This window comes from Hyperolius riggenbachi, chromosome 12, assembly GCF_040937935.1.
Source record: "Hyperolius riggenbachi isolate aHypRig1 chromosome 12, aHypRig1.pri, whole genome shotgun sequence".
Taxonomy (NCBI): domain Eukaryota; kingdom Metazoa; phylum Chordata; class Amphibia; order Anura; family Hyperoliidae; genus Hyperolius; species Hyperolius riggenbachi.
Window position 1 is genome coordinate 243,692,505 of NC_090657.1, and position 23,992 is coordinate 243,716,496.

General features: G+C 46.0%; 1 protein-coding gene across 1 annotated transcript in view; it reads left to right on the forward strand.

Annotated features, from left to right (window-relative positions):
- The window catches only part of LOC137541324 (uncharacterized), a 177,401-nt gene that overhangs the window by 79,311 nt on the left and 74,098 nt on the right, over window positions 1-23,992 (forward strand). Inside the window, exon 4 of the mRNA XM_068262572.1 lies at window positions 10,309-10,629. Within this exon, the coding sequence (XP_068118673.1) occupies window positions 10,309-10,629 (321 nt within the window). The remainder of the gene's footprint in view (window positions 1-10,308; window positions 10,630-23,992) is intronic.

A 23,992-nucleotide genomic window follows, 5' to 3' on the forward strand; every position in this document is an offset into this window, starting at 1 on the left:
CCCTGATTGATGTATACACATGCAAGTTGTTTTAAAGCACTTTAGGCCTGCAATTTAGCATTCAATGTGATTTCTGCCCTTAAAACGCTGCTTTGCGTCACATCCAGATTTTTCCCCGGGACTTTTGGCATGTATCCCACTCCGCCATGCCCCCTCCAGGTGTTAGACCCCTTGAAACATGTCTTTCATCACTTTTGTGGCCAGCATAAATGCTTCTAGTTTTCAAAAACAAGGAACACCAAGAGCCCCAATAGTGTAATATGTACTGGTAAATGGTTACTAGATAGAGTAAATATTAATACTCACAAACCAGGGTTACCATTAGGCAACCACTGTAAAGGCAGGTGGGGAGATTTTCCTGACCCCACTCAGGAATAAGAAGTCGCTCTCTGTAGATGAGAAAAAGGGGGTTCAGCCCTCCACCCAGGGGGGACTTAATATTATGCAGGAGAACAGAGGTGCCAAAAGGATAAAAGGAAGCTAAATGAGCTTAAACACCAAATTCTTGGTAAATAGAGGAGGTAGTGGTGGACTTACCTCCTCCAAGTAGACACACAACGACTGTAGTAAAGACAGTCAATATATTTTATTAACTCCAAATATGCAACGCGTTTCGCAGGTTTGATCCCGCTTCATCAGGCAATAACAACGGAGCAATAGCATATGTGGTCAGTAGAAGAGCCAGGCACCTCTGTCACAGGTTAATAAAATATATTGACTGTGTTTACTACAGTCGTTGTGTGTCTACTTGGAGGAGGTAAGTCCACCACTACCTCCTCTATTTAACAAGAATTTGGTTTTTAAGCTCATTTAGCTTCCTTTTATCCGTTTGGCACCTCTGTTCTCCTGCATTCTAGTTTTCAACGTTTGCCTCCCCATTAAAGTCTATTGCAGTTCGCAAAGTTCGCGCGAACCCGAACTTTTGCGGAAGTTCACGTTCGAGGTTCGCGAACCTAAAATCGGAGGTTCGAGCCATCTCTAGTGAAAAAGTCATAGAGTAATATTTAAAGTTGGATCCTAACATCACAGTTTATATTGACATTTTTCATAGCACTTAAACTTAACCTATTTGGGACCGGCTGCTTAACCCCCCAAAAGGACCAGGCGAATTTGCATGTGGGGGGTCGTGTTTGGGGGGGTCAGGCAGCCGGATCCCCTGTGCAGATGGCAAGGCTTGGTGTCCCCCCTGTAGCCAGATGACCCCCCCTGTAGCCAGCAGCATTTACTCACCTCCCAGGCTCCATAAATGAGCCGCAGTGGACCCCTCCACTCCGGCCGGCATCCCCACTCGTACTGCCACTCAGTTCCGGGTAGCGGCTTGATGACGTCATCAAGCTGGGACCTGGCACTGACATCAGAGTGAGTGGGGATGCCGGCCAGAGTGGAGGGGAGCAACGATAGTTGGGGGAACGGCAGGAAGGTGAGTGGGTCCTCTCTTCCCCCCCCACTGCTGCATCAGTAACAGGGATCACTATGATCCGCCACTGATCATAGTGATCATGTGAGCAGAAGCCATACGCAATGGCTCCTGATCAATGAGGGGAGATGTCAGCTGTCATATTACAGCTTAATCTCCCCTCTCGGGTGCGCACGATCGTGTCGGGAGCGGAAACGGCGGGCGGCTAAATCCTACGCAGCATCACAGTTAGGTGGCCAGAAGGCGGCATAGAATTTACGCCAGCGGTCCTCAAAAGGTTAAAGAGTACCTCCGGTCAAAAAAAAAGGTTTGAATGTCAATACATATATGTAGTCTATGCACTGTTAGATGAACATATAAAGTTTACATCTGGTACATTGTAGTGAATAGAACAGACTCACATGTATATTTGTTTAGTACTTACTTCTTTCTTCTCATGCTGAAGCCTTGACAAAGTACACCCCCAGCATTGGGTCCACCCCTCCAGCCTGGTTCCCTCCCCTTCCCCTCCCCTCCAGCCTGGTTCCCTCCCCTGCTCTCTACCTTACATCTCTTTTCACAGTGTGTAGGAGAGAGGAGAGACAGCAGAAAAGCTGAAACCTGTCTTATCATGTCTGTTTGCTATAATTCTTATTTCAGATGTTTGTCTGCCTGCCTGGATTAGATCACATGGACATGGGGGGATGGAGTTATGACCTCAATCCCCCAGCATCCTTTGCACCTATGGTTTAGAAAGAAAAAAAATCACCTTGCACCAATTTTTACACTGGTGGTGGTAATTTCAAGACCAAATGTGGAATATGGACCCAGGGGGTTGAGAAAATCACACTTTATTATGTGTGATTTTATATATTTTGGCAGCCTATTAAGTTTGAAGCAAACTGTCAGTGGTGCTCGGATACCTCTTTTTGATATATGGGTTGTTCCGGATCCAGATAGTAAAAAATTGTGAGAATCCACTCAGCTGCCTGCGCAGGCAGGCAGCCTTTTGACCATTGTTTAGGTTTGCTTGCTGCAGGACTCTGGAAAGGAGACCTTCTGTCAGTTGTGCAGCTTGTGTTGCTGAGGGATTTGCATACATTAGTCATGCAAATCCCTTACCTGCCTTCTTTTGATGACTGGCACTATAAAAGCATTCTGCTCCCAGAATGCTTTGCTGGACATTTCCCTTCCATGGTCTGTTCCTGATGGACACTGCTGGAGTGTCAGCCATTCTCGCTTGTTGAAGTTATCTTAGTGTAATTCGTGGGGATGCACTAGGCAGTTCCCTAGTGCAGTTAGGATTGCATTATCTGTTTTGCCTGTTCCATCTGTCTTGTGTTTGGATCGTACAAGCCCTAGCGTTAGCGGCTGTGGATCCTTCTGATTGAGTCTGGAGTGTAGGTTGGAACAGCGGTTGTTTCTGCCTACCTCATCTGTTCTGTCTGCCGTGTGTTTGGATTGCACTCGCCCTAGCGCTAGTGCTGGGGATCCTTCTGTTCTGTCTTCTGGGATCGCGCTAGCCACTTTTCGCTAGCGCTGGGGATCCTTCTGTTCTGCTACTCTTTCTCCTGGGATCGCGCTAGCTACTTTTCGCTAGCGCTGGGGATCCTTCTGTTCTGTCTTCTGGGATCGCGCTAGCCACTTTTCGCTAGCGCTGGGGATCCTTCTGTCGCTTGTCCCTGTTTTCGTCTGTCTGTCTTGTCTGCTGCGCTTGCTGGAGGCTCGGTGAGGTAACCGTTAAGCAAGCGCTCGCGTTCTCTGTTTCGTGTTTGTCTGTCTTTGGTTAGTTAGGCGTGCTTGTCTCTGTTGTGCGTAACATGTGGAGACCGCGCACGAACGCGTGCACTGTTGCGAATGAGTGCGGTGTTCGCGTTCAGCTAGCGTTTGTTATTTTCTTTATCTTTCTCTTTGTATGATTTGCTGTGCCTTTGCTACCCTTGTGCTCTGTCCTGCTCAGTCTTGTGTCGCTATTGGCAATCGCCATTCTTGCGATTGCGTTTCCTACTTCGTTTCCGCCGTTGTGTGTTCGCCGTCGCTGGGTGGCGACTAATTTGGTGGGCACACATTGGTTCTGTCCTTTTGCTCTGTTCCCTGTGGGCTATCCAGCCCTGCCTGATTGTACCTTGTCCCGGATCTGTACAATTCCCATTTGGCATCTGTGGCTGTGCAGCGGCTGTGTTCGCCTGCACTCCACAGCGCCATCTGCCGGTGGGAATTGCCCTCTGCGGGTGCATGGCACCTAGCCTGGGTGTCCGCAATAATACGCTTGTGGAGGAAATCCGCCGCGTCAGCGCACGTCTGGTGCGCTGACCACGGAGACGATTCCACAATCGTTACAGAATGTCCAGCCAAACCAAAATTCCCAGGGCAGAGGGAACCTTCGATTTTGTTCAGATGTCATTGCCTGAGGCAAAGGTATATGTGGATCCTATTATAGGTAGGATCACACACTACATTAAAGCAGTTAAAAAGTCTGTCCTCGTTCCTGACCACAACCCATATGGAGATTACCTAGATACTGGGTTGTTTGAACCGCCATTTGCCTCATGGGAGATTGGGGCCTTGTTGGAAGAGTTTGATTTCGATTGGAAAGCCTTTTGCGATTTTTATATCGCAAAGAGCGCGGATGACCTGAATGATTGTCTCGACTCTATGTACCTTTTGATCGATTCTGATGAATGTGATAAGTGTGATGTGGATCTGGTGATTTATGTGTGGCAGACTATTTTGGACGAATTGCACACACACCAACCAATTATTTCCAATAAAGAGACACCATTGTCACATGATTATTCCTGTCTTTCTGGGGTAAAGCAAGTGAGTTTGGACACTGTGCGACCTGAAATGAATGGGTGTGCCTCGACTGTGGACACCTGCGTGAATTCTGATGGAGTTTCTCCCGTTTGTTTAGAGGTTAAATCTGTGCGATCTGCTGCCGGTTTCTCAGATGTTCCTGTCGATTGTGATCGGCGTGAGTGTGTCAGGTTTGTCAATGATTTGTGTAATCCCTTGTCATGTAAAAACAGATCTTCTTCTCTCAGTACTACTTTAAGATCCTCCATCTATGATCTTGCTATGGGGAAAATTCCCAAACTATGCAGTTTCAAGAGTAAAATTAATATCATTCCTCATGTTGTTGTCACAACTTCCCCTAACATGGTTCAGTATGAATGCTCAGACCTAGTCAGGTGTGAATGGGAGCCCCCGTTCCAGAAAAAACAGCTCGAAGTGTTGGCGTATGAATTGGAGAACGATTCAGAGTCGTTTTGTGAGTACTACATTGCCAGAAGTGAATCTGTCTTGAGAGCATGTATAAGTTATGCTTCCGCCTTAAGAGAAAAAAAAGGGTGTGAATTTGACTTTGTGAGTCCGCTGATTTGTATGTGGAAAATGATTCTGAATGAATTACGTGTACGTCATTCAGGTGACGTTTGTAAAGGTACATTGTCAGCTGGCGTTTCTGAGATCCAGCAATCCAGCCTGGAGACCTCAGAATCCCTGTCTTTGGAGTGTTCGGTTTCGCAACCTAAAGCGATTGTGGATTCGCAAATTTTGCGTTCTGTCTCCTCGGATTCGACATCGTTAGCCGAGTCTAAGAATGAGACAGCACTTTGGTTTTGTGAACCTGATACTGAAGCACCTTTGCTCTGTCCAGAGAAGATGTCTCTGAGCCTGCCCTGTATCATGAATAAAGACATTATGTCCACTCGCATTGACATTTGCGAGTCTGATTCTGAAGTAAGTACTGACTCTCCACCCAGTAATCTGGATGAGCCAATATTACCTTGTTTAAAATCTTCTGCAGTGTCCCTAGAGGCTCGTCTAGGTATTGCAACCATTGTTACCTGTTTCTCTGCTATTTTGGAATTGCAGTCTGGTTTGACTGCTATGGAGGAATTTCCCTGCAGTGAAACGAAACTCAGAAAGCCAGAGTTAGTTTCACTAGATATTTCTGTGTATCCCTGTCCTGAGGATGAAATTCAGTCTCAGTTTATGGTGGAACCTTCCCTGGGACATCTACCCGGTTCACAAAATAAAGTTCAAGCCTTGCCCTGTAACATGGATAGTTCAGAATCCTTCTTAGGAAACTTGAAAAAGGATGTTCCTGAGGTCCTGTCTGACCTCCTGGAGATCTCCGAGTTCCTCCCAAAAGGGTGCAGAACTTGTAGGAGACGTCTCCTGCCCCCCAAGTCCTTCTAAGGTGTTGCCCACTTCAGTAGGCATTGCTGCCTTGCTGGCTACCTTTTCAGCTCTGATGGAGCTTCACGCCTGTGTAGTCAATGATGAATTTCTGTCAGATATTATTACAGTCATTGAGATTTTTAAGCCTGAGACTGAGACTTCTTTTGAAAGACCAGTACCTGTGACCTCTGCTCGTGACGATTTTCTGCCCGGTCCTGGTTTTGGTCTTGTCGTGCCGGACTCTGAGGTTGGCAGTTCCCCTACATGTCCTGAGGTTTCTCCTGTGCTGGTGTACCCCAGTGTGCTCTGTGACCCAGAAAGCCCAAGTGTGCCTCGGTTACCAGCGTACTCAGATGCTTCCTCGGTGGAGACATGTTCTGATTTAGCCTGCCTGCTTGCATGCCCAGAAGTGGTCCCTGAAAGTCCTGATCTTGATGGGTGTCCTGCTAATTCTGAATCTGGAACTGTCATAGGTTCCATGGGGGTGCTTGGTAGTTCTCCATGTGAGCCTGGTGAGCGTTCTGGCTTCTTGGAATCTCTGCGGAGCTTCAAGGCGTTCTGGGAGATTCCGAGAGAAGTTTTGCTTGGTACCCTGAATACGATCAACAGCGGCTTTTGTTTTGAAAGAGACACTTCGAACAGGTTTTGTGGCAGATTTGGTATTTTCGGACGCTCCTTGGAAGGTGGTGGGTATTGTCTGGAGGGTGTCGATGGCTTCTTCTCTGGCATTCACAGTCCTGATGGGTGTTACGCTGAGACTGGTAGTGCTGACGGGCATGTTTCGGTGGCTTCTGTTTCCGATGAGGTCGGTTTCGGGTGGACTGTCTCTGGAATTGGACCTTGTCGGGCTGGCCCGACCTTCATGAGTCTTCTGTTAAAGTGGTTTGGAGATATCAGTTTTGAGGGTCGTCTGGAATTCGACCCTAGGAGGGGGGGTACTGTGAGAATCCACTCAGCTGCCTGCGCAGGCAGGCAGCCTTTTGACCATTGTTTAGGTTTGCTTGCTGCAGGACTCTGGAAAGGAGACCTTACGTCAGTTGTGCAGCTTGTGTTGCTGAGGGATTTGCATACATTAGTCATGCAAATCCCTTACCTGCCTTCTTTTGATGACTGGCACTATAAAAGCATTCTGCTCCCAGAATGCTTTGCTGGACATTTCCCTTCCATGGTCTGTTCCTGATGGACACTGCTGGAGTGTCAGCCATTGCTATCTAGTATAGTTAATTCCTGGGGGTTGCTTTAGGCTCCCCTTCTAGTCCAGTCAGGTTGTATTATCTGTTTTGCCTGTTCCGTCTGTCTTGTGTTTGGATCGTACAAGCCCTAGCGTTAGCGGCTGTGGATCCTTCTGATTGAGTCTGGAGTGTAGGTTGGAACAGCGGTTGTTTCTGCCTACCTCATCTGTTCTGTCTGCCGTGTGTTTGGATCGCACTCGCCCTAGCGCTAGTGCTGGGGATCCTTCTGTTCTGTCTTCTGGGATCGCGCTAGCCACTTTTCGCTAGCGCTGGGGATCCTTCTGTTCTGCTACTCTGTCTCCTGGGATCGCGCTAGCTACTTTTCGCTAGCGCTGGGGATCCTTCTGTTCTGTCTTCTGGGATCGCGCTAGCCACTTTTCGCTAGCGCTGGGGATCCTTCTGTCGCTTGTCCCTGTTTTCGTCTGTCTGTCTTGTCTGCTGCGCTTGCTGGAGGCTCGGTGAGGTAACCGTTAAGCAAGCGCTCGCGTTCTCTGTTTCGTGTTTGTCTGTCTTTGGTTAGTTAGGCGTGCTTGTCTCTGTTGTGCGTAACATGCGGAGACCGCGCACGAACGCGTGCACTGTTGCGAATGAGTGCGGTGTTCGCGTTCAGCTAGCATTTGTTATTTTCTTTATCTTTCTCTTTGTATGATTTGCTGTGCCTTTGCTACCCTGGTGCTCTGTCCTGCTCAGTCTTGTGTCGCTATTGGCAATCGCCATTCTTGCGATTGCGTTTCCTACTTCGTTTCCGCCGTTGTGTGTTCGCCGTCGCTGGGTGGCGACTAATTTGGTGGGCACACATTGGTTCTGTCCCTTTGCTCTGTTCCCTGTGGGCTATCCAGCCCTGCCTGATTGTACCTTGTCCCGGATCTGTACAATTCCCATCTGGCATCTGTGGCTGTGCAGCGGCTGTGTTCGCCTGCACTTCACAGCGCCATCTGCCGGTGGGAATTGCCCTCTGCGGGTGCATGGCACCTAGCCTGGGTGTCCGCAATAATACGCTTGTGGAGGAAATCCGCCGCGTCAGCGCACGTCTGGTGCGCTGACCACGGAGACGATTCCACAATCGTTACAAAAATCTGGATAAATTCAGATATCTGGATTACCTCTTTTTGATATATGGGTTGTTCCGGATCCCCTGTGATTGGCTGCTAGGGCTTCGGCTGGGAGCCCTCTGATTGGCTCAATGATGTCATGGACGTCATCTTCGTAGTTAAACTATCCAGATCCGGGTACCCAAACTAGGTATCTGGACTGATTTCCAGATACCTAATACATATCTGAGTTAGCTCGGATAGTACATTCCGGATTTATCCAGGTATCTGGAATCCGTATCCGGGTTCAGATACCAGAAAAAAGTTCGGATATCTGGATAGTTCAGGTATCTGGAATCTGGATGAGCATCCCTGCAAACTGTAATTTATAATGTAGGTACTCTTTAAAACATATACATATGGCAGCTTTTCCTGCATGAACAAACCACAAGAATTCTGACATAAGTAACCCTGGTCTCTGCCTCTGGCCACTGCGCTCCACATCACCATCCATCACTTCGATACTTCTTCCTTCCATGAGGTCTGAGATGTGTGAGATGTTACTATGACTGTCTGTGCAAGCTTTCAACTTGCATATTGTAGGGGTTGTATACAAATCATGCATTGCACATCCTGCATAGCACTTTATGAGCAATGCATGAAATCTGCAATCATATGGAAATATCACTGTTCAGGAAATAACTGAAATACCAAGGCAAGGAATAAATGAAGCAATGGCTTAAATGCAATGATATCCAGGCATTAACATAAGATAACGCTGCTGGCAGATGGATTCAGATAGGCATACACATGCGTTTCGGAGTATATCCAATATATGGAGTAATGCAGGGCAAGCCAGGGTATATTAGGTCATACACAGGAAGGCAGCAGGAATACAAGGGCAGAAAGGAACAGAGTACAAGGGATGATAACTCAGGCTAGGAGGGCCAGAACACTGCTATGATGAACTAGCACTGGATTAGTGCTCAGGCTTGGTTTATATCCTATTTCTGAGATATCAGGTGACCATCCAAATCTCCTCCCAACAACAGTCTGCAGAGGAATACCAGCTCTGGAGGAGTGAGCCCTTTGCTGTCAGGCAGAGGCTGATTCTAGGCAAAGTTCATGAGGACATCTGCTGGTGAAGAGAGGAAGTTTGTGCACCATATTCACAGGGATGTCACCAGCGAAGCAGAGAATGACAGATATATCCAGCAATAAAGTATACTGATTTTTTAATGCATGGTGCAACTCTATTTCACCTTTTTTTGCACTGCTGAACCTGGGATCCAGCACTGCCTTCAAATGTTTCATGTTGTTGAGTTTTGAGCAGTGTCCTCAATTATCAGGCCAATTCTGGCTAATATTTGTAGCATATTTGATGTAGGCCTGAATTAGGGAAATACAAGGCAAATTGCAGATCTTTATGATCTTTAGTGTGGATGACCCTCTGATGAATACTCATAACAGATTTTGAATGCATTTATTATGTTAAAGTGGACCCACATGAAAAATACAAGATTTCAGAAATAAAATCTATTTTCTAAATTATAATAATAAATAGCAGCCTTTTTTCAGCTGCATGATGACAAATATAACATATGTTATATTTATTGGAGGAACCCCTCCCTTCCTTTCATATTGCTGGGACAGAATCCGGCAGACTGGTGGAGTAGGAGGTGTCCAGCAATGGAGGAATTGCTAATGGCTGCCACCTGTGTAACCCTAGTTATGAAAAGAGAAGGGTGAAAAGCATGCACTGAAATGCTCATAGGCTTGGAGGAGTGTTTATTTATCTTTGTATGTGTCAGAGTGGTGCAACTAAACATTTTGAATTAAAAAAATGTTTGGTTTGGGTCCGCTTTAACGGAAACCAGAGATGAACGCTGTGGCACAAAATAAACATATCCCCCAATAGATTTTACAAAATAAATGCTATACCTGGGATTTTTGCCGCTTTGGTGTGCTGTTTTTTGTGTTTTATTTTACTAAAATTCCATGCAAAACACAGTTCATCAGAAAAGCATAATATTTAGTGGGCTGTGTGCAAAATGAAATCACCATTTCTAAAAACCTCTTATGACTAACAAATATAGATAAAAAAGCTCCTTCCTCAGCAGCAGCTCCTCCCATCTCATCACAGCTCTCTGTAGTATACAGAACAGGAAATCAGAGCCAGAAGGGGGCAGGCTTGGGCTTGAAAATACATCAGAGAAGACAGACTCAGCTATAATGTTTCCTGAGCAAAGCCAGACTGAATGCTGGGGATTTTATCAGGGCTGATAACAAGCAGGCTGAGCAATGGAGGATGAAACAGAGAGCAGGGTAGGTGTTTTCTCTAATGTTCCCACTGATCTATATGGTAAAATACATGAGGGTGCTTCATCTCCCGTTCACTTTAAGAGCTATAACTATGCAATTTTTTTATTGCATTTTTATGTATTAATGTGTCTTTGATTTTCAGACCCTCACCGGGTTGATATTGGATGTGGTGAAGACAAAACTGTTCCTTTCAAAACCAATAATTGCTCAATAATAAATGTGGATTTCGGGCCCCCTGCTTCAGACAACCTGCTGAAAAGTACAAACCTGACCATCCAGAGGACTTACTGCTCAGAAGATGGGAGGTTTTGTGTGGAGGTGTCAGAAGACAGACGCTCGTGGAATCTGAACATAAGTAATGCCTTAATCGGGGATGCAAAGGCGTATACGATGCATATGGGCTGTGATAGCACTAAATCTGATGCTTTCATTGATGCAGTTTATTTTACATTGTATGTAAAAGGTAGGTAACAGTGAAAAAAAATACAAAAATAAAATGAATGGAAGAAGCATGTATTGTTAATACAGGCTATGTGCAAAACAAGAGCGCCAGGCAGCTTGCTGTGGCCAGATTCTAGCTTGGTCCTAGTGAAGTTAGTGACTTTAGCCAATTCATATGCCATTTATTGAAATATAAAGGCGGGGAAGTAATATTTGAGGTAAAACTTTAATTTGTTAAAGTAGAAAATGCTTTGATATAAAATTGTGCTACATTACTTATTTTGTAACTTTAATTTTTTGAACAGCACCTCCCCTCCCCCTGCACCCATGTACATTTCTAAACGGGACAGAGATAGTAATATACCGACAAATGCACCAATATTCCACTACTTCATTCACATAGTAAAATATCGCTAATATTTACCATTATTTTACTATGACCTAAGCTTTCCCTACTCTCACAGAAAAACCCTCCCCTAGTAGAGCCTAAGGCACCTAACCTTAACCCACCCCTCTTGGGCAACTAATCTTGATGCCCCTCTCCTGGGCAACTAACCTTAATCCCCCCATGGGTAACTAACCTTAATACCAGTAGCCTAGCAATAGGGAATGCAGAGGTTGAGACCACACTAGGACCCCTGGAACAGAGGGGCCAACTAGGGGCTTTTCTTCATCCATCTTATTGGCTTTTCATTGTTGCTGCGCTTGGAATGAACATCTCTATATGGGCATTGCATAGAGGTAATCCTTCAACTGTTTACTTACTCCGGTTACACTTCTCTGACACTGCAGCTGTCCCCTCCCCTGCTTGCACCTCTCTGACACTGCAGCTGTCCCCTCCCCTGCTTACACCTCTCTGACACTGCAGCTGTCCCCTCCCCTGCTTACACTTCTCTGACACTGCAGATGTCCCCTCCCCTGCTTACACCTCTCTGACACTGCAGCTGTCCCCTCCCCTGCTTACACTTCTCTGACACTGCAGCTATCCCCTCCCCTGCTTACACCTCTCTGACACTGCAGCTGTCCCCTCCCCTGCTTACACCTCTCTGACACTGCAGCTGTCCTTGGTAGGTTTTGGGATTCCATATCAATGCAGTAATTAAGGCCCCATATAAAACTCACACTGGGGCCCCAAGCTCCTTAGGTACGCCGTCGCTGGGGCCCAAGTTACTTAAGTGCGCCACCGCTAAACGCTGCCCTGGGGAGCTAACCTTAATGCTCCCTCTCGGGCAACTAACCTTAACCCCACCCCCATGAGCAACTAACTTTAACTTCCTCCGTAGGTAACTAACCTTAACGATCCTGGGGAACCAACCTTAATCAGTCGTCCCGAGAAACTTAGTTTAACTCCCCCTAAACCTAACCTTAATGCCAGGATGCTTCTTATTTAAAAGGACACCTGCTATGCAAACTGTGACTACAAATAGCAGGCACTTTACACACACAGTTGCCAGTCATGATCTGATGCAGCACACAAACACGCACACACATATACACATGCACACATGCACACGCGCACACACACACACATATAGATACGCACATAAGCGCACACACACACACACACACACACACACACACACACACACACACACACACACACACACACACACACACACATATACACACACGCACGCGCACACAAACACACATACGCACGCACACACATACATACGTGCATACACACACGCACACACACATATGCACGCACACACACACACACACACCTATGCACATATGCACGCACACACACACACACACTACCCAACTTGTTACATCCACAACCTCCTTTCAGACACTCACTCGGAGGAACATCCCCCCACCATGCAAAGTAGGAGGGATTTTACATTTTACAACTTTTTTCACCAAAGCATCTCTTAACCATTTCAGCCCGCGAGTATTTTTCACCTTGTGCATCAGAGCAATTTTCACCTCCCATTTATTCGCTAATAACTTTATCACTACTTATTATTTATTTATTTATTTATTGTATTTATAAAGCGCCAACATATTACGCAGCGCTGAACATTAATTTAGGTTACAGACAATATTTAGGGGTGACATACAGCAATATGACAATACAGGAATACAAGAAAACCAGATCACACAGCACAGTATGAGTACCAGGTATTGCTTAGTCAGTCACTGGATGGAGCATGGAGATTAGGCAAGTTAGGTTCACTCAGATGCATAGCATGGGTGCACAGTAATGGAGGTGCATGATCAGGTAGGACACAAAAGTAGGAGGACGGGCCTCCTATTTACCGTTCCAAAATCTCACACCATTTCAAAGGGCAATGGCTCAGCAGTGGCAAAACTCACCAGTCATGATCCCCCTAAGGGTCCCTACAATGCTAGAAAATTTGGTACTGCTGAGCCATTGCCCTTTGAAAAGATGTGAGATTTTGGAAAGTGAAATAGGGAGGCAATGAAATCCTATGGGGGATTTTACCAATTTTGGACCCCTGTAACTCTGGTTTGCAGAGATGTAGGGACCCCATCTTTGGAATCCAAGTCTAACAATATGTCTTCTACCTGCATGAGACATTTCGTGAGATTCAGACGTTGCTAACGGCCATTGCTGCGATTTATGTACGCCACCATCACTACCATTGAAATAGCCCAAATAAACAGGTTTTTGTGACCCTAGGCTATGACCTCTTCGGCCTAGGGGCCCGAAACTCACCAGTCATGTTCCCCCTAAGGGTCCCTACAATGCTAGAAAATTTGGTACTGCTGAGCCATTGCCCTTTGAAAAGATGTGAGATTTTGGAAAGTGAAATAGGGAGGCAATGAAATCCTATGGGGGATTTTACCAATTTTGGACCCCTGTAACTCTGGTTTGCAGAGATGTAGGGACCCCATATTTGGAATCCAAGTCTAACAATATGTCTTCCACCTGCATGAGACATTTCGTGAGATTCAGACTTTGCTAACGGCCATTGCTGCGATTTATGTACGTCACCATCACTACCATTGAAATAGCCCAAATAAACAGGTTTTTGTGACCCTAGGCTATGACCTCTTCGGCCTAGGGGCCCGAAACTCACCAGTCATGTTCCCCCTAAGGGTCCCTACAATGCTAGAAAATTTGGTACTGCTGAGCCATTGCCCTTTGAAAAGATGTGAGATTTTGGAAAGTGAAATAGGGAGGCAATGAAATCCTATGGGGGATTTTACCAATTTTGGACCCCTGTAACTCTGGTTTGCAGAGATGTAGGGACCCCATCTTTGGAATCCAAGTCTAACAATATGTCTTCTACCTGCATGAAACATTTTGTGAGATTCAGACTTCGCTAACGGCCATTGCTGCGATTTATGTACGTCACCATCACTACCTGTAATGATCGCTGCTGCAGCAGCTATTGCTGGAAGTAGTAGTGCTGCAGCTCAGGCAGTTCTGATCTATTTCCATGCAAGCTGCATAGCTTTGTCTGTCTTTCCCTGCTGTCAGCTTGTGACTGATTATCATTCACCTGTGTGGGAATCTGCATGTCTGCTCCCATTGGATGACCTCAGTATAAAGATCTGCTTCCTGCAGGGTTTCCTTGGGTTTTCATAGCTTCAGCCTAAGCCTGTCTTGCTGTCGCTTTAGCCCCCGATCGTGTTTCTTGTTATAAAGATACTTTGCTGGTCTTTGCATCATATATTGGTTCATTGCCAATATATATGCATACCAGCACGTTTATTATTTTCCTTGTATTTGTGTTACGTGATACATCAGTGTCGCTGATGTATACGTACACAAACTGTTTATATCCTGTGTGCAGTTAGTCAGCTTTCCAGCACGTTTTGGTAGGTTGCGCGTACCGTGACCACCCGTGCTGAGGTAGTTACCCTGCTCCTGGTTCTGTTTGTGGATTGCGTTCATCTCTGCGAAGAGATAGCGAATCCTTCTGAGTCCTGTTCCCTGTGTTACTCCATTCCTAGTCAGCGTTCCTGCTTATGTCATATATCGGTTCATTGCCGATATATACATATGTTAGTCAGACGTTACAAATAGTTTCATTGATAGCTGTAATTGTAATACGCTAGGAAAACATACTTATTGTATATTTATCTGTGTTACGTTCATCTATCTTAATCCTGCTATTTTCTGACTATCCTGTCCTGTCTTTGTGAGGCATGCCATCGCCGCATCGCATTGGCTGCCTCATTCCAGTCTGTCTGGTTTTGGACGCTTGCTGTCGCTAAGTAGCCGCTAGCTAGCAAGCGTTCATTCTGTCTACCTGTCCTGATCTCCTCAGTTCTGGTTTATGCGCTCAGCGCTACTTTGCGCTGAGACGTTATAACGAAAGCATTGTTTGTGGCTGTCAGATCTGCACCGGCTCTGTGCGCCACAATCTCCTATTGGAGTCAGTCCTCCCCTCCACTATACTAGGGATAGCCTGTTTCCTTGTGCTAGTGTGTGTACCTCCTCCACGCCAGCTCATGCGTTGCATGCTGACTGTGGAGAATACACCACCAAGCGTTACATTATGAAAACCCCATTACCAATTCCCATTGTGGGGGGGATTCCCAGAAAGTATGACACTGTTAATTATGGTTCCTGTTCCTTTAAGAAATTTGAAGAACTTAGCTCTGAAACAGAAAATGAGTTTTTCTCTGAATGTGCCAGGTTCCTGACCAATCCTGATCTCCAAGCGACTCCTGTTTCAACCTGGGCACTCCAACTAAGTTATATTTTGTTTAAAGGGGAATTATTCCAGTGGGCATTTGATGTTCTCAATCATTCCGATTTGAAAGATAGACCGCTGGAATTTCTAGCGTTTGTGATCCATAACTGGTTGCGCATAGATCCATTGCCTTTTCCTCTTAATGAACTCCTGGCAGCAGGCCAATCAGCTGCTCCTTCAATTGCTTGCAAGAATGAGCAGCAAGCAGAAAGTGTTACTGATAATTTTCCTGCAGCTTTGAATAAATCACCAAAAACCGCAAGGTCAAAGGCAAAACGCAAACGTTCTAAGAAACGTGTCCAATCTGCAGAATCGTTATCCTTAGCGACTGAGACCTATAATGAGATTCTGCCATTAACAGATAATGAAATGCAATTGTCTTTCAGGGGAGTTAAATGGACTTATGAAACTACTAATGAACTTTCCTCCCTGGCTAGGGAAAATAAAGATTTTTGTTTAAAAGAATTATCTGAGTATGATTATGATGAGATATTACAGAGTATTGAACAAATCAACTTATTTGTGAACCAAGGGAAGTTTGCATACACTACAGTTCAACACTTGCTACAGGTATTGGAGATTCTTAGGAATAAGGAATCTGCCAATCACCTGCTAATTAACCCAATATATGTCCCTGCCACAATCATATCTGCAGACTGTGATCAGCCTAAATGTTTCGCTGTTAAGTATGCATGGGATCCTCCATTCGAGAGGGGAGAGATGGAAGCCCTGGTCTGTGAATGGAAGAATGATTCAAGTTCATTTTGTCAATTTTACAGTGCAAAAAGTGAAATGGTATTGAACGCATGCATTAAGTCAGCCTATAACCTAATAGAGGCTGGTGTGTGTAGGTATGACTGTGTGGCTCCCTTGATTGATGTGTGGGAACTGATTTTGGATGATTTTTATGTGACTCCGAATTCGCAAATTTGGCGTTCTGACCCGCCTGCTTCAGCACCTTTGGCTGATTCAGCAGGTGATTCGGAGCTCTTTTTGTGTGAAATTGAAGTTCCTGCAATTCCACCCTGTACCATGGATAACTCAGTGTTACTTCCCAGTAAAACAGAAGCCACTGATACATTCTTAACCTTGCCCTGCGCAAATTTCTCAGCAGAGAATCCAGAGGTCCTGCTGACTTCCGAGTCTAGCCTAGCCAGTACTCATGACTCTTTGTTTAGTGAAACAGACACCAGAAAAATCTTGCCTGTCTCTGCAAACACTTCTGCAGAAATTACCTGTGTTAATAAAGTTCAACTCCTGTCTGATCCAGCAGATGCCAATAGATGCACTACATCAGTTTCCGAGTCCCAGCAATCCTGTCTAGTAAACTCAGAACCCCAGCATCTGAATTTTCCAATTTTACAAATGAATGGTGATTCAGATGCGCAAACATTGTGTCTTGATCTTCCTGTTTCTACACCTCGCTCTAGTTTCGTGAATAGCTCAGAGCATCTGCTATGTGAACCTGAAATCGCAGAATTATTACCTTGTTCAGAAAATTTTCCAATAAATTTGCCCTGTACCATGAATTGTGCAGTAGATCTCTCAAATGAAACTCAGGTCACAGAATCATTATGCTGTCCAGCAGGTGCTTCCATGGTTTTGCCCTGCAATATGGACTGTTCAGTGATCCTGTCCAGTGAAGCTGTGGTCGCAGAGTCTTATGCTTCACCCAGTACTTTGGATACTTTAAACCCTCTAGCAGAGGAGGCAGCTGTTTTGGAATTACAGTCTGCTCTAATAAAACTTGATGAATTTCTGCCCAGCAAAGCAGAAGCCATTGAAATATTGTCCTCGTCAGCAAGTGTGTCAGATACCTTGCCCTGTACACAGTCTGATTTAACCAATGTTGTTGAGTCCCTCTCCAGTGTTGTAACAGCCGAGGAACTCCAGCCCTGTCCTCTGAATGTTTCAGAAGTCTTGCCCTGTAACATGGATAATTCTGATTCTCTGGTCAAAATAATAGAAATCTCAGAATTTCAGTCCGGTCTGATGAGTGTTCCTGAAACCCAGCCCTGTATCCTGAAAGATTCTGGTTCTCTGGCCGCTGTGGCAGAGGTTCCAGAGTCCCCTTCCTGTCCAGGGAATTCCTCAGTTTTGCCTAGTCCAGTGGGGGCTGCTGCAATACTGACTTGTTCTGCAGCGCCTCATGAGCTCCAATCCAGTGTATTAGATGAGTCTCTGTCCAGTCCAGAGGTAGTTGTGGAGTCCCTATCTGGTTCAGTGCATACATCAGAAGATTTGTCCTGTCTTGTTAGTGCCCCTGAATCTGATTTGTTACTGACTTTGCTGGAATCAGCGACATCTAAGTCTGATCCAGCATTCTCGTGTAAAAGTCCAGTAGTTGCGAAGTTTAGTCATGATGATTTTTTTTTGGCCAGTCCTGGTTTTGGTCCTGTCTTGGCTGACCCTGAGGCTCACAGTTCCTTGACAGGCCCAGAGGTTTCTCTTGTGCCAGTGTGCCCAGATGTTCTTTGTGTGCCAGAATGCCCAAGTGTGTCTAAGGTGTTAGCGTGCTCTGATGCTTCCTTAGTGGGAACACGTTCTGATATTGCCAGTCTGCCTGCATGCCCAGAGATGGTTCTGGTCCCTGAAAGCCCTGATATTGATGTTTGTCCTTGTGGCCCTGACTCGGGAATTGCCCTAGGTTCCATAGGGGTTCTTGATAGTTCTCCATGTGAGCCTAAGGGGCATTCTGACCTATGGGGATCTCTTTGGAGCTTCAAGGTGTTCTGGGAGGTCTCTGAGAAAACTTGTCCTGGTGCCTTGGACTGGTTCAACAGTGGGTTTTGTGTTGGTAAAGACAGTACCGGTGGGCATTGCAAAGGCTTTGGCGTTTCTGAACGGTTCCTGGAAGGCGGTGGGTATCGCTCAGGGAATTTCGGAGGGCTTTCTTCTGGAAATCATGGTTCTGATGGGTGTCACACTGGGGCTTGTAGTACTGATGGGCATGGTTCTGTAGGTTCTGGTTCTGATGGGTCCAGTCTTGTGGGGACTGATTCTGGAATTCGGTCTTGCCGGGCTGTCCCGGTCATCATGAATTATCAGTCAGACTGTTTTGTTGGGAATTTCAGTTTTGAAAAGCATCTGGAATCCGCTTTTAAAGGCGGGGGTACTGTAATGATCGCTGCTGCAGCAGCTATTGCTGGAAGTAGTAGTGCTGCAGCTCAGGCAGTTCTGATCTATTTCCATGCAAGCTGCATAGCTTTGTCTGTCTTTCCCTGCTGTCAGCTTGTGACTGATTATCATTCACCTGTGTGGGAATCTGCATGTCTGCTCCCATTGGATGACCTCAGTATAAAGATCTGCTTCCTGCAGGGTTTCCTTGGGTTTTCATAGCTTCAGCCTAAGCCTGTCTTGCTGTCGCTTTAGCCCCCGATCGTGTTTCTTGTTATAAAGATACTTTGCTGGTCTTTGCATCATATATTGGTTCATTGCCAATATATATGCATACCAGCACGTTTATTATTTTCCTTGTATTTGTGTTACGTGATACATCAGTGTCGCTGATGTATACGTACACAAACTGTTTATATCCTGTGTGCAGTTAGTCAGCTTTCCAGCACGTTTTGGTAGGTTGCGCGTACCGTGACCACCCGTGCTGAGGTAGTTACCCTGCTCCTGGTTCTGTTTGTGGATTGCGTTCATCTCTGCGAAGAGATAACGAATCCTTCTGAATCCTGTTCTGTTACCGTTTGTGGATTGCGCTCATCTCTGCGAAGAGATAGCGAATCCTTCTGAGTCCTGTTCCCTGTGTTACTCCATTCCTAGTCAGCGTTCCTGCTTATGTCATATATCGGTTCATTGCCGATATATACATATGTTAGTCAGACGTTACAAATAGTTTCATTGATAGCTGTAATTGTAATACGCTAGGAAAACATACTTATTGTATATTTATCTGTGTTACGTTCATCTATCTTAATCCTGCTATTTTCTGACTATCCTGTCCTGTCTTTGTGAGGCATGCCATCGCCGCATCGCATTGGCTGCCTCATTCCAGTCTGTCTGGTTTTGGACGCTTGCTGTCGCTAAGTAGCCGCTAGCTAGCAAGCGTTCATTCTGTCTACCTGTCCTGATCTCCTCAGTTCTGGTTTATGCGCTCAGCGCTACTTTGCGCTGAGACGTTATAACGAAAGCATTGTTTGTGGCTGTCAGATCTGCACCGGCTCTGTGCGCCACAATCTCCTATTGGAGTCAGTCCTCCCCTCCACTATACTAGGGATAGCCTGTTTCCTTGTGCTAGTGTGTGTACCTCCTCCACGCCAGCTCATGCGTTGCATGCTGACTGTGGAGAATACACCACCATGCGTTACACTACCATTGAAATAGCCCAAATAAACAGGTTTTTGTGACCCTAGGCTATGACCTCTTTGGCCTAGGGGCCCGAAACTCACCAGTCATGTTCCCCCTAAGGGTCCCTACAATGCTAGAAAATGTGCCACTGCTGAGTAATTGCCCTTTGAAAAGATGTGAGATTTTGGAACTGTAAATAGGAGGCCCAATGAAAGCCTATGGGGGATTTTACCAAATTTGGAGCCCTGTAACTCTGGTTTGCAGAGATGTAGGGAACCCATCTTTGGAGCCCAAGTCTAACAATATGTCTTCTACCTGCATGAGACATTTCGTGAGATTCAGACGTTGCTAACGGCCATTGCTGTGATTTATGTACGTCAGACTCGCCACCATTGAAATTGCCCAAATAAACAGGTTTTGTGACCCTAGGCTATGACCTCTTCGGCCTAGGACTGCATTGAACGCGACCCACGCATTGTGCGCATTCTGGACAACACCAATTACTGGGTTTATACCCTTCTGGATCCACGGTACAAACACAATGTTCCAAAACTGCTTGAAGAAAGAGCCAGACAGGTCAAAATGGAAGAATACCAGCAGGCCCTTGTGGAGACTTTAGAGAGGAGATTGACATCCTCCCCCTCCTCTAGCCAGTTGTACGCCGACAGACTGACTTCCGCAAACCCAGGACGACCAGGAGGGCAGCAAACAACACAAGCCGCAGCTAGTGCCCAAAAGGGAATGGTATCGGCAGTGTCCTTGGAGTGGGAAAATTTTCTGACACCCATGCAGCAGCACACAGAACAGCAAGCGTGCAGATCCACCTCCAACACCGATCGCCTGGAGAAGATGGTCAAGGACTACATGTCAGATGGCGTAGCTGTGTTGAACAATCCATCTGCACCCTTCAACTATTGGGTATCGAAGCTAGACACCTGGCACAAACTGGCAATGTACGCAATAGAGGTGCTGGCTTGCCCGGCAGCCAGCGTTATGTCGGAACGCTGTTTCAGTGCTGCCGGATGCATCGTCACAGATCGGCGGCGTATCCGCCTCTCCACAGAAAATGCAGACCGTCTGACTCAAATTAAAATGAATCAATCCTGGATTGGAAACGACTACGCAACACTCCCGGACCCCAACCAAGTAACATGAACAATGAACATCTGTGATGGGTTAGCGTTTCCGGTCCCTGTTTATTGAACCTCTCATCTGTATTACATTTATGACTGCATGGCGACAAAATGCAAATTGCTATCCGCACGCTTCTTGTCCTCATGCAAGGCCTGGGTTGTTGTGTCTCAAAGCGTGGCCTTCTCCTCCTGCGCCACCCTCCTCCTGTTCCATCACGTGTGCTGCTGCTGGGTTAGCGTTACCGGTCCCTTTTCCTGGAACCTCTTATATGTATTACATTTATGACTGCATGCCGACAAAAAGCATGTTACCTGTGCAAAGAAAACAGACATTTCCCGCATTTAAAAGACAGTTTTCCCTTTGAAACTTTAAAATCGATTTTCTCAAAAACTATAAGCTCTTTTTGCTAAAGTTTTTTTTTCCTCTTGTACCCACTCCCAAGGTGCACATACCCTGTAAATTTGGGGTATGTAGCATATAAGGAGGCTTTACAAAGCACAAAAGTTCGGGTCCCCATTGACTTCCATTATGTTCGGAGTTCGGCCATGTTCGGCCCGAACCAGAACACCTAGATGTTCGCCCAACACTACACGTGACCCGTTCGGCCAATCACAGCGCTAGCCGAACGTTCGGGTAACGTTCGGCCATGCGCTCTTAGTTCGGCCATATGGCCGAACAGTTTGGCCGAACACCATCAGGTGTTCGGCCGAACCTGAACATCACCCGAACAGGGTGATGTTCTGCAGAACCCAAACAGTGGCGAACACTGTTCGCCCAACACTACTTGTCACTAGGTGAGGTTCTTTACTGATAGTACCCACCAGCTCCTCTAGTGAGGACTACAGTATTGTTACTATCCATCAGGTCCTCTGGTAATATGCTTCTGTACTGATAGTGCTCACCGGCTCCTTTGGTGAGGGCTACTGTAATTACATCCTCCAGCTCCTCTGGTGAGGACTACTGTATTGTTATTATCCACCAGCTCCTCTGGTAATAGGCTTCTGTACTGATAGTGCTCACTAGAGATGTCGTGAACTGTTCGCCGGCGACCTTCGGGGGTTCGCGTTCGCCTACCAAACGCGAACTTTTCCGGAAGTTTGATTCGCCCTATAAAGCAAAACTTTGACTCTTTATATTATAGCCAGCAGACACATTATTGCCATACACACTGCTCTCAATGCTGGAGGCCTGGCCCACCCCCTCCTCCCTCCTCCCTCCTCCCTCCTCCCTCCTCCCTCTCCCCTCTCCTCCTCCTCATCCTTGTAAGGTCCTTATACTGCCTACACTAATTAGTTAAGGAACAGCTGCTACACACTCTGCTAGGGAGATTTTAATTAGCCTGTTTGTGGATTCCTTCCTCCCTCCCTTCTCCCTTCTACCTCCTACCAGAGGGAGGAGGATCTCATCTGCCAAGGAATTCCAGTATTTCAAAAACCATCTTATATACCATGATAGGGATTTGAATCCAGGCCTCAGTGTATGGTAGGCAACTAACATATCCATTGTACCACCAACACTACTAGCTGAAAGTAGCTGAAAGTAGCTGAAAGTAGCCTAGCATGTACCATTTATGCTTAATGCAAGAGAAAAATTAGACAAGACAAATAACATTTATATCACACTTTTCTCCTGGCAGACTCAAAGCACCAGAGCTGCAGCCACTAGGGCACACTCTATAGGCAGTAGCACAGATATGTAGCCAGACATGGCCTTGTATTTTGTGTTCAACAGTTGTCACAAGAAAAATTAGACAAGATAGCAGTGTTAGGAAGACTTGCCTAAGGTCTCCTACTGAATAGGTGCTGGCTTACTGAACAGACAGAGACGAGATTTGAACTCTGGTCTCCTGTGTCAGAGGCAGAGCCCTTCACCATTACACCATGCAGCCACTGCTTACAGATCTGTAGCCAGACATGGCCTTGTATTTTGTGTTCAACAGTTGTCACAAGAAAAATTAGACAAGATAGCAGTGTTAGGAAGACTTGCCTAAGGTCTCCTACTGAATAGGTGCTGGCTTACTGAACAGACAGAGACAAGATTCGAACTCTGGTCTCCTGTGTCAGAGGCAGAGCCATTCACCATTACACCATGCAGCCACTGCTTACAGACATGTAGCCAGACATGGCCTTGTATTTTGTGTTCAAAAGTTGTCCAAAGAGAACCCCAGATAGCCAGGTAGATTCATCTCTCTCTCTCTCTCTCTCTCTCTCTCTCTCACCAACACTACATGCTGAAGCCAGCCTAGCATGTACCATTTATGCTCAATCCATTTATGCTCAAAATACAATTCCGCAGAAAGCGGTGACCATCCCTCCTAGAGAGAGAGAGAGAGAGAGAGAGAGAGAGAGAGAGAGAGAGAGAGAGAGAGAGAGAGAGAGAGAGAGAGAGAGGGGGGGGGGGATATGAATCTACCTGGCTGTCTGAGGTTCTCTTTGGACAACTTTTGAACACAAAATACAAGGCCATGTCTGGCTACATGTCGGTAAGCAGTGGCTGCATGGTGTAATGGTGAATGGCTCTGCCTCTGACACAGGAGACTAGAGTTTGAATCTCGTCTCTGTCTGTTCAGTAAGCCAGCACCTATTCAGTAGGAGACATTAGGCAAGTCTTCCTAACACTGCTATCTTGTCTAATTTTTCTCGTGACAACTGTTGAACACAAAATACAAGGCCATGTCTGGCTACATGTCTGTAAGCAGTGGCTGCATGGTGTAATGGTGTAGTGGTGAATGGCTCTGCCTCCGACACAGGAGACCAGAGTTCAAATCTCATCTCTGTCTGTTTAGTAAGCCAGCACCTATTCAGTTGGAGACCTTAGGCAAGTCTTCCGAACACTGCTATCTTGTCTAATTTTTCTCTTGACAACTGTTGAACACAAAATACAAGGCCATGTCTGGCTACATATCTGTGCTACTGCCTATAGAGTGTGCCCTAGTGGCTGCAGCTCTGGTGCTTTGAGTCTGCCAGGAGAAAAGTGTGATATAAATGGTATTTGTCTTGTCTAATTTTTCCTACCGGAGGGAGGAGGGTCTCATCTGCCAGGGAATTCCAGTATTTCAAAAACCATCTTATATACCATGATAGGGATTTGAATCCAGGCCTCAGTGTATGGTAGGCAACTAACATATCCATTGTACCACCAACACTAGTAGCTGAAAGTAGCTGAAAGTTGCTGAAAGTTGCTGAAAGTAGCCTAGCATGTACCATTTATGCTTAATGCAAGAGAAAAATTAGACAAGACAAATACCATTTATATCACACTTTTCTCCTGGCGGACTCA